This window comes from Abramis brama (assembly GCF_963993115.1).
Source record: "Abramis brama genome assembly, chromosome: 2".
NCBI classification, from domain to species: Eukaryota; Metazoa; Chordata; class Actinopteri; order Cypriniformes; family Leuciscidae; genus Abramis; species Abramis brama.
Window position 1 is genome coordinate 29921555 of NC_139964.1, and position 14024 is coordinate 29935578.

At 37.3% G+C, this 14024-nt stretch overlaps 2 protein-coding genes across 3 annotated transcripts in view; one reads left to right on the plus strand and one right to left on the minus strand.

Moving 5' to 3' along the window:
* npnta (nephronectin a) overlaps nt 1–5667 on the plus strand; it is a 49722-nt gene extending 44055 nt beyond the window's left edge. For both annotated transcript variants that reach the window (XM_084096380.1, XM_084096379.1), the window contains 3 exons: nt 1475–1573; nt 3022–3281; nt 3366–5667. In XM_084096380.1, coding sequence (XP_083952506.1) covers nt 1475–1573; nt 3022–3281; nt 3366–3476 — 470 coding nt within the window. In that variant the 3' untranslated portion in view covers nt 3477–5667. The remainder of the gene's footprint in view (nt 1–1474; nt 1574–3021; nt 3282–3365) is intronic.
* A 3183-nt stretch (nt 5668–8850) lies between these two features.
* The window catches only part of tbck (TBC1 domain containing kinase), a 54705-nt gene continuing 49531 nt past the window's right edge, over nt 8851–14024 (minus strand). Inside the window, exons 24-26 of the mRNA XM_084103616.1 lie at nt 11846–12021; nt 9317–9476; nt 8851–9182 (exon numbers count right to left, since the gene is read on the minus strand). Of these exons, the coding sequence (XP_083959742.1) occupies nt 9072–9182; nt 9317–9476; nt 11846–12021 (447 nt within the window). The 3' untranslated portion in view covers nt 8851–9071. The remainder of the gene's footprint in view (nt 9183–9316; nt 9477–11845; nt 12022–14024) is intronic.

Genomic DNA, 14024 nt, shown 5'->3' on the forward strand with positions numbered 1-14024 from the left:
TATTTTTTGCTGAAATTGCGGCTGGATTTTAGAGTGTTCGGTTATTGGTGCAGACTAGTCTGTAGATAGACATAGACATACAGCAAATGGGAACACACAGTGAGACTGCCTATTTGCAATGTTTATTCTGTTATTTACATCACAGGCATTTTGTAGGTATTAATCTTGACTTCTGATGTCACTCCAGATGAATTGGATCAGCGTTGTGAGGCGAACAGCTTTCTTTGGCCTTCATGAAAATACCCATGCTTCATTGATCCCTGTGGGAAATTCAGGAATAGCGCAATTCTGAGTTACTTTTCATTTAGCAGTTTCACTTACGCTGCTTGCAAGGGCAGTTTCCCTGGAGTTTCCTCTGTTCAGTGTGTTACTCAAGGGCATGATGATAATAGAGGATCTCAGTTAATGGCCATTGTGAATTGAGCCTGTAATGCTGGGAATACCAGCCCAGAGCCTTAACCAATATTTGTATTGTTTGCAAACAGGGTGTGAAATTAACACCCGTCCCCAGTCAAATGCTTCATTTTGTTAGTGTGGAGGGTGATTCTCGGCTTGATTTCTGTCAAGAAATCCCTCTAACCCTGAAGATGCTTAGATGTTGCTGTCACGCCATTAATTTTGACCACCCACCCACCCACCCATCCATCCACCCACCCACCCACCCATCCATCCACCCACCCATCCATCCATCCATCCATCCATCCATCCATCCATCCATCCATCCATCCATCCATCCATCCACCCACCCACCCACCCATCCATCCATCCATCCATCCATCCATCCATCCATCCATCCATCCATCCATCCATCCATCCATCCACTTTAAAAAAAATAAGTGCTACATTGTTTACTATGGAAGCTTGTTTCCACCGCTAAATAAAAAAGAAATAATGTAACAGGAGTTTATATCTCACAATTTTTACTTTTTTTCTCATAATTGTGATTTAAACTCGTAATTGTGAGAAAAAAGTCAAAATTGCAATGACATCTCGTTTATATCTCATTGTTTGCAGATAAACAAACAAACAAACAAATACATTTATCAGTTATAACATTCTTTATTCCATAAAAGGAAAGTCAATTAAATGTAAAGAAAATGAAAAATTAAATAAAGATTATTTTAAATTATTAATATCATCTAATGTTTTTGGAAATACCCAATATTTTGTATGTATGAGTAATTCATACAGACAAAATATATGCTTTATTGACAATTATACTTTTATAAATTATAAATTGAATTTTATTTTATTTTTAATTTCTCCTTCAAATTACAAATCTCCGCCTTGTTTGCCGCCTCGTGCATTCTCAATTCAATTCTGAGTGGTTCATGATCCTCGTGGCTGTAGGACAAAAATGTATTTTCCCACACTGGTTGAAGTGAATATTTTTGTTCCCAGTTTCATGATTAAATATTTTTGTTCAGAGTAATTTCTAAAATAATTTTTTGATCAATTGTGTCATATTCCACAGAGACGGGCCATCTGAGCTGCTCTTTTACTCATGGTCTCTGTGGATGGATCCAGCACAGAGAGGGAGATCTTCACTGGGAGACGACTGCAGATCCTTCAGGTATTATGGTGTTTTTCTATAAAAAGTTATTGGGTCAATGGCAAATAAGAAAAGAAAAAAATAATTAAAAAGTGCTACAGCTGCCATTTTCACAGAAATGCAGTCTTTTAATACTGTAATAATCATCAGTTTCATACTGTAATAATGTTTTCAAAACGCATTTATTTAATGACTCTAAAAAGGTCAAGTGCTGAAACCATTATGTATAGTAAGTATTTCCACATTTAAATCTTAAAAACGATGATAAAAAGAAAGTTTTTCAAGGTACACTTTTTTCCCTTATTTTTTAAATTATCATGAATTTTTGAAATATGAATATTGTTGAGATATCAACCTAAACTCTTACCATTCCATAAAAAAAGTTATTATCCCCTTGAAATTATAAAGAGACTTCTTGAGGGTCTTGAATGTGATGTCATTTCCTGTTTTATTCGTTTAGATTCGTTTAGTTTTTTTTTTTATTAAGAAATTCAACCTTTTAGGAGTCGTTAACACGACACCGTTTTCAAGTAAAAACAGAACTTTTTATACGTTTTGGCCGTTTATTTACGCGACCATGGCGTTTTGGGGGCCTGAAAACACAAACTTTTGAAAACGGGTTTCAAAATGCAAGTTTTGGAAACTGATACCGTTATCTGTGTAAACTACAAAAACACGAGTTTGTGAAAACAGTGATGTCATGCTCATGCATATTATGTGTTCAGGTAGTTGTACTTTACAAAGTGATATCGCCAACTACTGGCCTGGCAACAGAATACAGAGTTTTTAAAACGTTTTCGCAGATCAGTTTTCACAACGCTGTCATCTGTGCGCGAAAAAAGCAAAGGAAAAACTTTTCCGTTGTTAGTACATTGTTGTCATGTAATCGTGCACTTAATTAGCTTTTTTTAGTTTACCATGCCGTGACGTTTTTTATTTTTAATTGCACACAGTTATATACATACAGTATATATTTACGTATTTATTCATTCTTATACATGGTTTGTTTATTCATGGTTAAGGTCCTTGCACACTGAGTCCGAAATGTTCGTATGGGTTTTTTCGTATTCGTCATTCGGTGACTCTGAATTGTCAAAACACCTCTCAAAATGCTTGCTACGGATGCGAAAAACGCAGAAAATCGAACCCGATCCGAATTTATTTATGACGGACGAAAAGTTTCGGAGGTGTTTAAGCGTGATTAGAATAACACAAGGTCGTATTTATGTGTTAACTTGCGAAAATTTTGGACGTGCAAGAGTGTGCAAGGACCTTTAGACTTTTTTTTAGGTATCTGCCTGAAGCAGATTACATTTAATATGTATTATGTGCACACTGTGCTTTTATGTAAACTGTTAACGTGACTCTACGTGGCCTCGTTAATTGCCCCTTGGGGACAAATAAAGTGTTTTGAAATTGAAATTGAAATGCACGTAATCAGCTTGTCTCTGTCATGATCTCTTTGGCAGGTGGGCGGTACCTAACGATCTCTGAGGGCGGAGAGAAGCGAGGTGGGCGTGGCGCTCAGCTGATCCTCCCCCTGACGACGCCCTGGAACGAGGGGAACCTGTGCCTGGCCTTCAGACACAACATGGCGGGCCACCACGTGGGCATGCTGCAGGTGTTCGTACAGAAGGGACGGCAGCACAGCCCCGCGGTCTGGGGTCGAACGGGAGGAAACGGCTGGAGGTCCACGCAGATCACCATTTGGGGCAATGGCCTGGAAAGTGTAAGTGTCAACACTGAATAAACTCACGTCTGTGAATGTCTCGAAAGGTTTCACCAAGGTGTTATTTGATTTATGTCACTACAGGTGATCGTGAAGGGCGAGCGGCGGAGAGGCCGTAAGGGCGAAATAGCTCTGGACGACGTGAGTCTCAAACGAGGTTCTTGTCAGGAAGAGCACAATCTGAGGAGACTTTAACACCGACAACACCATGAACAGAGACTTTTAACGCCAGCTTTACTCACGGGACTCTAGGAAGACGGACACCTTACGGAAAGGGACGTGGCTTCCTGTCAGTCCCGGTACGGTTATGGGTGCACTTCCCCTGGCCTTCCTCAATGGCTACAAGTGCATGTGCTCAGTTGAGTGCTGTAGGGACGACGTATTTTTGTAGGCCAAAACCCCGAAACAAGTTAGCATTTTAGCACGTCCGGTTCCATCGTTTCAAAGTCAATGGGTTTTCTGAATGGGTTTTTGGTTAAATGTGGTTAAGAAAAGCTCAAGATATGTTCATGTTTTTTTCTACAACATAAAGTACATCAGTAAATACATCCTTGTGATATTTTAAAAGCTTTTGTCTTGAAAAAGGCGGCTGCTAACAAGTGGCTAAATGGGACTACAGAAATTTTGGGGGGCATTAAACATCACCATGCCGAACATTTAACTCATCTATACACGACCCCGCTAACAGGGAATATTCTCTGAACTTTGGCTCAGTTTTACTTAACTATTTCACTGCCATTGACGGAATTTTCCAACTTTCTGTTTTCAACTTTTCACTGTTATACGGTAGGGGGCGCTGTTACGCATCTTCTGAAAGAGTACTTAATCTCCGGAACAAAACACAGGCGAAAAGGAGCAGAAACAAGCGATAAAAGCTTATGCATGTTGTAGTCTTTGAAAAAATAAGCTTTTTGTTCAAAATGTTGCTTTTTTATGAAACTGTGGAAGCTTGTTTCCACCACCGAATAAAAAATAAAAGGGGTAATCGCGACTTTTCATCTCACAATTCTGACTTTATAATCAGCAACTGCGAGTTATAAAGACAGAAATGTGAGATATAAACTCACAATTCTGACAAAAAAAAAAAAAAATCGGTCTCTTTTTCCCTCAGAATTGGAGTTTATAACACGCAATTGCGAGTTTATATCTCAAAATTCTGAGAAAAGAAGTCAGAATTGCAAGTTTTAAACTCGCAATTGTGAGTTATAAAGTATGAATTGTGAGTTATAAAGTATGAATTGTGAGTTATAAAGTCAGAATTGCGAGATATAAACTTGCAATTGCAAGAAAAAAGTCTGAAGACTGAAAAGAGTTGTCGGAAGCTTAGTGACGGTGATGTTGAAGTCATGCGACCGTTTAGCTTTTTAATTCTGTTGACTGTATAGGCTTCAAAATTCCCAAAAGTTGTATTCATTTGTGAAGATTATCATGATGAACAAAGCATGTAAGAATCATAAACTTTCATTGGATTTTCACAGAGCTTATTTTCTGCAATAATCCTAAAGCCAATGGAAAAATCCTATAGGGTGTCAAGGCAACCAGAGTAATGACTTACAAATATATGTCATCAATGCAGCACTCTGATGGATGAGATGTCTAAAATGTCAAAGTCTGAAATGTATTTTTTTTTTACATTTTAATTTTGTAGATGTCAAATTTGTCTCCCACCTCAAATCTTTTGTCAAACTGTCGAGCAGACGCCATCGTGCCGTTGTAAATGTAAGTTGCCCAGTTCAGCTGTTCGTCACCCGAATGATGATGATGTCCTTTCAAAATCCCCTTTTCAATTTGACCGATGTGATTTGTTAGCCCAGTTTGCAGCTAATCTGAGTGACTATTTTTGGTGTATTATTGTAAATGTATTCGAACATGTGTATATATATAAATATATTTCAAATATGCTTTGTAGGTGCACATACATGTGAATTCTTCATCGTATAAGTGATGCAGGACAATGTTTACATCACACGACCCAGTATTTTATTGACGTATATTGTTAAGTACAAACCAGTAAACAGTTCTGAATTTTTCTTATTAATGGCTGTATCAGCCATTCTTTATGATCATCACAACCATGGTTACCCTTTAAGACTGTACGTTGATTATGAAAGATCTTGGTTTAATATTCAGATGAAGCAACGACCTCCAAACATTAAAAGGCGTGAACATGAAATATATGTCTTGTATTATTTACTCTTGTTGGGGAGTAATAACTTAATTTCAGAGCAGCTTTTTAAGTAGAGTTGTACGTTTTTGTCATGTTGTTTTGCACACACAGCTTTAATTAATAACCAGCTCTCCTAAACTATCTTCTCTTTCATTTGAAGAACTGGGAAGTCAAATGATATTATTGAATCAGATTGGATGCTGCAAATAAATGAACCAAATGATTTGCCTGTTAATTTGATTCCCTGCATGGGACGATGCTTGCACAGCACTTTATATTGTCTTTTTTGTAGCATATATAGTTATTTTATATATAATAATTATGGAGTTTTCTAATCATTATAGAGGTGTTTAGTGTAAATCGATCTGTTCAGATAATAGTCACCCTTATTGAAACCCTCTTTGGCTTTTGTGCCAGAGAAATATTGTTCTGACTAACAGAGTCTGAAAAACATCCGGCCCGCATTCATGAAACGTGCAGAACAATTGTGTTAATCGTTAAAAAAAGCTTTCTGTGTAAAGGGATTGCATTCAATTCAATAATGATTTGCACAGAAATTTGTTCTTGCTTGCATTTTCCATGCATGAACAAGGCCAATTTAATTCTTTCTACTCTTTCCATCTAATGGCCTTGATATGAACCAATGAAACACCTTATAGAAGCAATTTAATAGAAGTCCCATTGTAAATACTTATTCTGTTTTTAAATACAGTATGTTGCATTTTGATTGGCAGTTTTGAGATATATATTTTAAGTTTTACATATATATTTAAAATGAGACATTTCTAATCTAAACCACTATTGTGGTAGTTGTTTTAAATAATATTAACATAATATTTTTTTATAATTATTTATTAAGATATATATTCTGGGAGCCATGAAAGTTTTGTGAAAATGCTCAAAAATGCTGGCAGTGGCTTAGATTAGTCTTGTAGAGTTGTGTTCCTCTGAAGGCACATTGCAACCAGTACGAGAGAATGATGAGTGTTGTTTTATATTTTCCTTTATGCTTTGGGGCCGGGCAGCAGTGAGGTTCAAAATCCAGCAGTTATCTGAAATGTACATTTTATTGATCCCCAAGGGGAAACTGGAAAATAAAATAAGCACATTTGGCTCAGAACTTACTGTTGAAACGGCAGCAGTCATCATGACTTTGCATTCAGTGGAAGTGAAGAATGTACTTTCAGTGGCAACTTTATTTGGTGCACTAACCTGCTGTAGACTTTAATAACTCATATTTTTCCTCCAGCAAAGCCTGAATTCTTGCATAATGAAAACATTTTACCAGGACCTTCTGGCCCGTTCTGATTTCTTAGCACCAAACAAGTTTTTCCATCTCATCCTCACAACACTGTATTGGATTGAAAAGTGAAAGGTCTCACTACATCTGCGGAAGCAGATAAAGGTGCTTTTTAACATGACATTTAATGTAAAAGTTCAAATCAAATATACATCACTCATTTCACTCCAAACCTGTGCGATGTTTCTTTCATCCATGGAACACAAAAGATGCTAAGCAAAATGTCCTGCCACTTTTATCCGTTAAAAAAAAAAGATGCCTCTAGAGGCAACAAATTAGAATATAAATGAGAAGCAAATAAGGGGAAGATTTTCAACTAATAATGATTCAATTTTCAGTTTGTTCGTTCACAAACAGCTTCGGTCCCCATCACTTGCATTGTGTGCCAAAAGTAATCTTTTGGCAAATTATGCAAAATATCTCATTCTGTGTTCTACACAACAAACTCATACAGGTGTGAAGGTGAATAAATGATGACAGTTTTATTTTTCTGGGTAAACAATTTCTTTTGCGGTGCTTAATGTCTTCCAAAAAACATCCCATCATATTTTTACCATTTTACCATGAAGATATACATACATACATGCTACATTTTATTAAAGAGGTTTTAAAGGTCTTGAGTTTGAAGTCTACTAGACTGGCTAGGTTTTCATGTTTGAATGTTCATAAATGAACTTATTTGACATTGTTGCAGCACCTCTCTTCCCAGTCTGTCAGTAACGCTCTGTTTAGTTCCTGTCTCTATGAAGCTCCTCCTTCTGAAAAGCACACCGTGCTCTGATTGGTCGGCGGAACCAGTGTGTTGTGATTGGTCAACTGCTTCCAGCGTGTTTGGGAAATGTCACGCCCCTTATCATAAGCGTGAGTTTCAGCACACTACTATCACAACTCAATCAGGCCTTGCACCTTTATTTTGCATATGCCTTGCTCGAGAATTATTTAAATGAGGAATATTGTGACGTGTTTGTTCCCGGAAGAAAACTTGTTTCAGGGAGTTTAGAAACAGTGCGCACTGATATAGCGAATAACTCCCTTTGGAGTGGACTTTGTGCTTTGCAACTTTGCAGACACTAAAGAATGCTGAAAATGTAAAAAAAAGTCCAGGTATGTATTTTCCCCAGATTTCAAATATCCAGTAATCCACTTTAGCTCCTCTTCCTGTTCTTAACTGACAGGACTGGAACCCACAGTGCATTTCTGATTCTACAAGCCCATTCACATCAACCGACGCGCTGCGTTCGAAGAAAGCCTTTGCACACTAATGTGGTTATTTAAATTTTCCAGACCTTTCTGTCAGGTTGGATTGGTCTAGACATTAATTAGGCACTTTCACCCACAGAATATCATCCACCGTTTATCATAACTTTCTCTGGAAGTTTTTTTTTTTTTGGACAATGCAGGTGCCTGCAAATTTCCCCATTAAACCCCCTGCACAATCAATTTTTTCTTCTGTACTGGCACGAATTTCAGAGTGAAACAGGATATTCGAAAAAGAGATCAACATGATCCAATATCCAGTATCCAATAGTCAGAACTCAAAACGTCCTCGTTAGTCCAAAAACAGATTTTATTCAATTCAAGCTCAGAAAACGACTCGTTTGGAATTTTGTCACATTATGACGCAATAGAGCGACAAAAGACCCGCCTCTGCAGAATCAAATCAACACCTACTTCTGCAACCTTTCATGCAACGGGAGTCTAGATATAATGCTATAATCAACACTTTTCACGATTAGTTAATCTTGACAGCTGTGACAGTAAAAACGTAATAAAAGATTTCGAGTGTTGCATTATTTCATATGCAAAGATGTTAGCCAATCACAGCAGTGGGCGTTTACAATGAAGTCTCAAAGCAGACACGCCCCTTCAAATCAGGGTAGAAAATGGCCTTTTATTTCTAAATTATGACTTTTTTTTTTAATGTAAAAATCATACTAATATTATAAGTGCACCTCAGGAAACATTATAAAATATTTTTTAAACTGCAGTCCATGACCCTTTTAAGAATCAAGTAAACAGTTTAATAAATACCAAAACAGGAATTTTCAACTTAGTGACTTTTGAGAAATGAAAACTACAAATCAGGCTTTTATGACAACAGCTGTAGTAAAAACAACTTTATTTTTGTTGATTGGTTTGGTCCCATAAGTTCAAACAGCTGTGTGTATTTTCAAGTTCAAACTTTTCAGTGCTGACATGCATAATGCCTTTCACGAACTCTTGACATAGTTTAGAAGAAAAATGTTTTATCTGAGAAATGTATTCACGTCTTGCACCACGTAAATGACATTCAAACAGTTTCCCTTTATCAAAGCACACACTGTTATATCTGCGGAGATGGGACCGTTAACAGGCCAGTGGACTTCATCTTGTTAATGCCACCATCCAAGACACAAACTCGAGGGAAATTTACTTTCACCAGGTGAGCTGCAAACTGCAGGAGAAAAGGAAGTAAACGTGTTATGTATGATTATTATTCATTTTTATGCATATCGCAGAAGTCTATAAAGTGACTTGCAGTGAATGCGTTTCCTAAATAACACCAACAGGAGGATGAAATAACCTTACCGTGGTAGCATTCTTCATGATGTTGCTGAGGATCACGATGACACGGAATCTGTATCCGGCCAGGGTGCTGGTGGCGGGACACTGGAGCAGTTCTCCCTCCGGCCCAAACGTGGAGGTGTAGGGAATGTTAATGCTGCCTGGGACGTGACCGCGACTGAAGCTGCACACGGGCTGTCAAGGGTCATACGGCTGCATTCATTTGATCAAAAATACAGTACAAACGGTAATATTGCGAAATACTATAATAATATATAAATCCTTCAGAAATCATTCTGATATGATGAACTGAAGTGACATCGCGACTCAAGATTGGTCACTTGTCTGTTGCCCGTCTACCAGTTTCTCTGTAACTGTCCATAAAAGTCAATAAAAAAATAAAAAAATCTCACAGTCTGTAAACTGTTGTGTTAACAAGAAAACGACTGACACGTTTGTATTACATTCCAAAGAGTGGCTGTTATCAGCCTCAAAGCGGATCGGCACGGAATGGAAAGGTTAAGCAACGAGAACGGTGGAAAAGTGGCTAATTGTGGCTTATTTTTATCATTAGGATTAGGACACTTTATTTTGAGTCCACTTTAGACATTAACTATAAGTAACTTTGCAACTACATGTCAACTAACTCTCACTAGAGTATTAGTAGACTAGTAGGGTTAGGGTTTGGGTTAACATGTAGTTGCAAAGTTACTTATAGTCAGCAAAATGTCTAAAGTAGACTATCGAAATAATATTTTTGCAGTGTGGAGGAGGCTTTGATTCTGATCAAGAAGTTTGGTTATTGGTTAACGCCCAGTGGCTTTGAGAGTGATTGAACTGTGTCAGATTAAACATATGAAGACCATTATAAAGTCCAGCTCTAATGTGAGCATTACGGTGTATTCAGTGAATACCCAGAGGTACTTTGGTATACATGTGTTGTGGTAAGACATCTAAGCAGCACACAATCTCCTGTAAGCTCTTGAGCTGCTCGTTTGTAATTGTGTCAGGTGAAGTTCACTGGATTTACAGAACAAACCCAACACAGATCTATGGGCTTCGTGGAAACCGTCCAACTCCATCCAAAACCCACTGCAGCACTACGAAAGAAAAGAGACAGAGAACAAAGTGTGCAGGACAAGATAAATAATATGAGCTGAATAAAGTCCCTTGGGACATTGCTCTTGCGTGCACTTGTCTTGGTCATGTTTAATCAGTGTCTCAAAGAGATGAAAGATGAGATGGGAAAAGAAAAAGAGGGCAGAGTGTAATAATAACTGAATAATAACACTTCTTAGCTGCCTTCCTCCATAGATACAATTACAATCAGTGATATTTGTGCTACATATTTCAATAAAAACGAGTGGAACTTCTCAGAAACATTTAACATTAAGACCTTTCTCCATTTCTCAAGAGGATGAGAAAATGTTCATGCAGATTTTAAACGGGCCTTAAAACAGAAAGGGCTATGTCTAACATTCATATCAAATATTGATATGGCCATAAAAGGTACAGAATACAAAATGAGAGAACAATGAATATCTACATCAATATACCTGCGCTGCAGCTTTTACATTCAGTTTTCCCTGAAAGCCTGTATACATGTATTATGATTGCTCTTATCCTGCTTGTGTACGCTATCGTGTATCTACTTACAGCTGCGCTAATGGAAACGGTGACAAACCTCTTAAAACAAATTAACCACAGTAATGCTCTCCCACACATTCCACTGGGCCTTCACTACTAGCAACAGACAACACTCTGTCTTTAGGCTCTGACTTATTGGTTTCAATTAATCTGATTTTTACATTATCTACTTGAGAGTTTAGCCAACTTCTAAATGAATCCTTTCAAACAACGAAACACAACTATGGAAACACTGCAAGTACATTACAAATAGATTTTTTTCACATCTGGAAGAAAATCTGAGTGTGCCTGGAGTTGGCCTGACAATTCTTTCTACATTTTTCAATGTCTCTAACATCGATTTTCTGATGTTTAGCTTGGGCTTTCAGGGGCCATACATAAACAGCAAAAAATCCTACTCTTAAAAGGAAAACTAGACAAAAATGCTATCTATATCTAAAATACTATTAATATCTTAAAAATAAAGAGACATTTATACTTATACTAACGATAAAATCTTTGGGGTGAGATTTTATTGAAAGAAAGAAATACTTTTATTTCAAGGACGCACTAAATTGATCGGTGAGAAATTAGGAAAGTAGGATTTTAATTTCAAATAAAGGCTGTTCTATTGAATTTTCGATTATTCAAAGAATCCTGAAAAAAATGTAACACGCTTTCCACAAAAATATTAAGCAGCATATCTGTTTTCAACATTGATAATAAAAATAAATGTCACGTGACACTGAAGACTGGAGTAATGATGCTGAAAATTCAACTTAACCATCACAGGAATAAATCACATTTTAAAAACTATTCAAATTGTTATACATTACATTATATTATTGTTTTTACTGTATTTAAATAATTTTCTTAAAAAATTGTTTTTGCAGAGTCTTGCATTTATTATTAAGACTAAAAGGATACTCTTCAAGGCTTCGGATGTCCACTGCCAGGATCTTGGGTTTCCCATTCCTGGCCCTCCTGGCAGGAGTTTTAAAGCAAGCCGGTCCACTCAGCTCACACAGGTCAATGAGGTCTTCCACAGAGATACGCGGAGACACTTCTGCTTTCAGCTCGCTCAGCTTTAGTGGCTCGCGGCTCTGAGGGTGCAAAGAAATGAGTGGTAAAACAACAGATTTTTTGCGGCAGTGAGTGGTATTTAAAAAAAAAAAAATGTGAGAGAAAGTGATGTGTGGGTTGAAATGTTAGCCTGTGTAAGTGTTGAGCAGGAAAAACAGTGAAGAGTCATCGAGTATATTCAAAGAAAACATGCATATGTTAAATTCCTGCATCCTGCACCCTGATGATACTGGTATCCCTCAAGGATCTGTACTCAGGCCGATACCATTCTCCATTGCATAAAATGCATAGCTTTTTTTTTTTTCACTGCCATGTCGACAGAAGTCAGGGCTACTTTTCATGCCTCTATCCATTTTCACCTGTGATCTCATATTCCTCGGACATCTCAGCCTGAATGAATAATCAACACCTCAAGCTCAACCTGTAAAGATTGAGCTGCTGAAGATGGCTTCTACCTCAGTTTCTCTCCATCTAGGTGAAAAAAAGCCAAGATGACCAGCTCACACTCAGTGAACACATCAAAGCAATCACACAGTTTTGCAGCATTATGGTGCACAACTCCAGAAAAAAACGTTTTTTTCTTGATCTCAACTTCCTAATCAACCTTTATATTTTTTTTTCAGATTGCAGAGGCTGAGATTATTGCACTTGACCCTAAACCACAAGTAAAAACGAAGCAAACTGTGTCAGTCAGATGGTCTTTTCCTGCCCAAATAGGTTATTTTTACCTTGAAGTTAAAAGTTTATAAGACTAGCTATTTTTTATTCAAGCGACAGCTCACCAGCCTACCTGTATGTGCAGCACGACCCTTCAAGGGTATCCAAAATACTGCTGCTTAATTCACAGTTAACTGTTAGAAATTCTGCCACAAGCTGATGTCAGAAATCCTCACAAGTTGCATCTTTGCTTAAGTCTACACAGGGGGCCCAAAATTGCCTGAATCTAAATCAAGATGCACTTTTTCTGGCCTACCACTGCAGCCAATGCCCTGGTCCCCCGCTACCTTCTATCCATTATCAAACCCTGTTTTTCTCAGCCCGTTTGGGGCAATTAGCTCCATCCAGTCTCCACATGTAAGGAGCCCACCTGTCTGGAAACGTCTCCATCTGTGCCACATCCCGATCATTAACAGAGCAGCAAATGGACCAGTTGAACTCAAAAGAAGACTATTCATTCTCACATAAATATAATTTCTCCCACTCGACTAAAAAGCATAGCAATACAGCGATATCATAGCTCTAATTGGCACTTTAGGTTCGGGCACATTAGATCTTTATCAGGAAGGACCAATTTAATAGGCACAATAAGAGTGGATAACATTCACTGTTCCAGCATATCTTCCCTCCACCTCAACACTTAGGCCAAATTATCAAGCAAATCATCTACAGTACCAGCAGAGAGTGGGTGGATTACAAAAAGGGGTGGGCAGTGTGACCAATCTAATATAACAATAATGATTTTTTTTAATGATTTTTATTTATTTATAAAAATCATTTTCCTTAGCAGTATTTTTATCCTGTTTTCCATTTGAGAGATGGAAATATATTCAAACATCTGCATTCCTGTAGCTCAACTGTGTTGTGTGCATTGAATGAAATGTAATTTTCTTCAGAGAAAAACATCTGGCAATTGCAAAAATAAAACCCAAAAAAAGTAAAATGAGGTAAATTAACACTCAAAAATAAAGGTTCTTTATTGGCATCTATGGTTCCATGATAAACATTCAACATCCAACAACATTTCCTCTCCATTTCCATTATAGTGGGAAAAAGGCTCTTTAGATTTTAAAAATGTTCTTCACACTAATAAAATTGGTTCGGTTACACTTTATTTTAAGGTGTCATTGTTACAGTGTAATTATATATTTAAGTACTGAGTAATATTAATCAACTACATGTACTTACTATAGGGATATGGTAGGATTAGGATTTGGTTGAGGGTTAGTTGCATGTAATTATGCATAATTTACTGTTATTATAGTGGTAAGTAGGGTTATCCTCCAATAAAATGAAAAATGAAAAT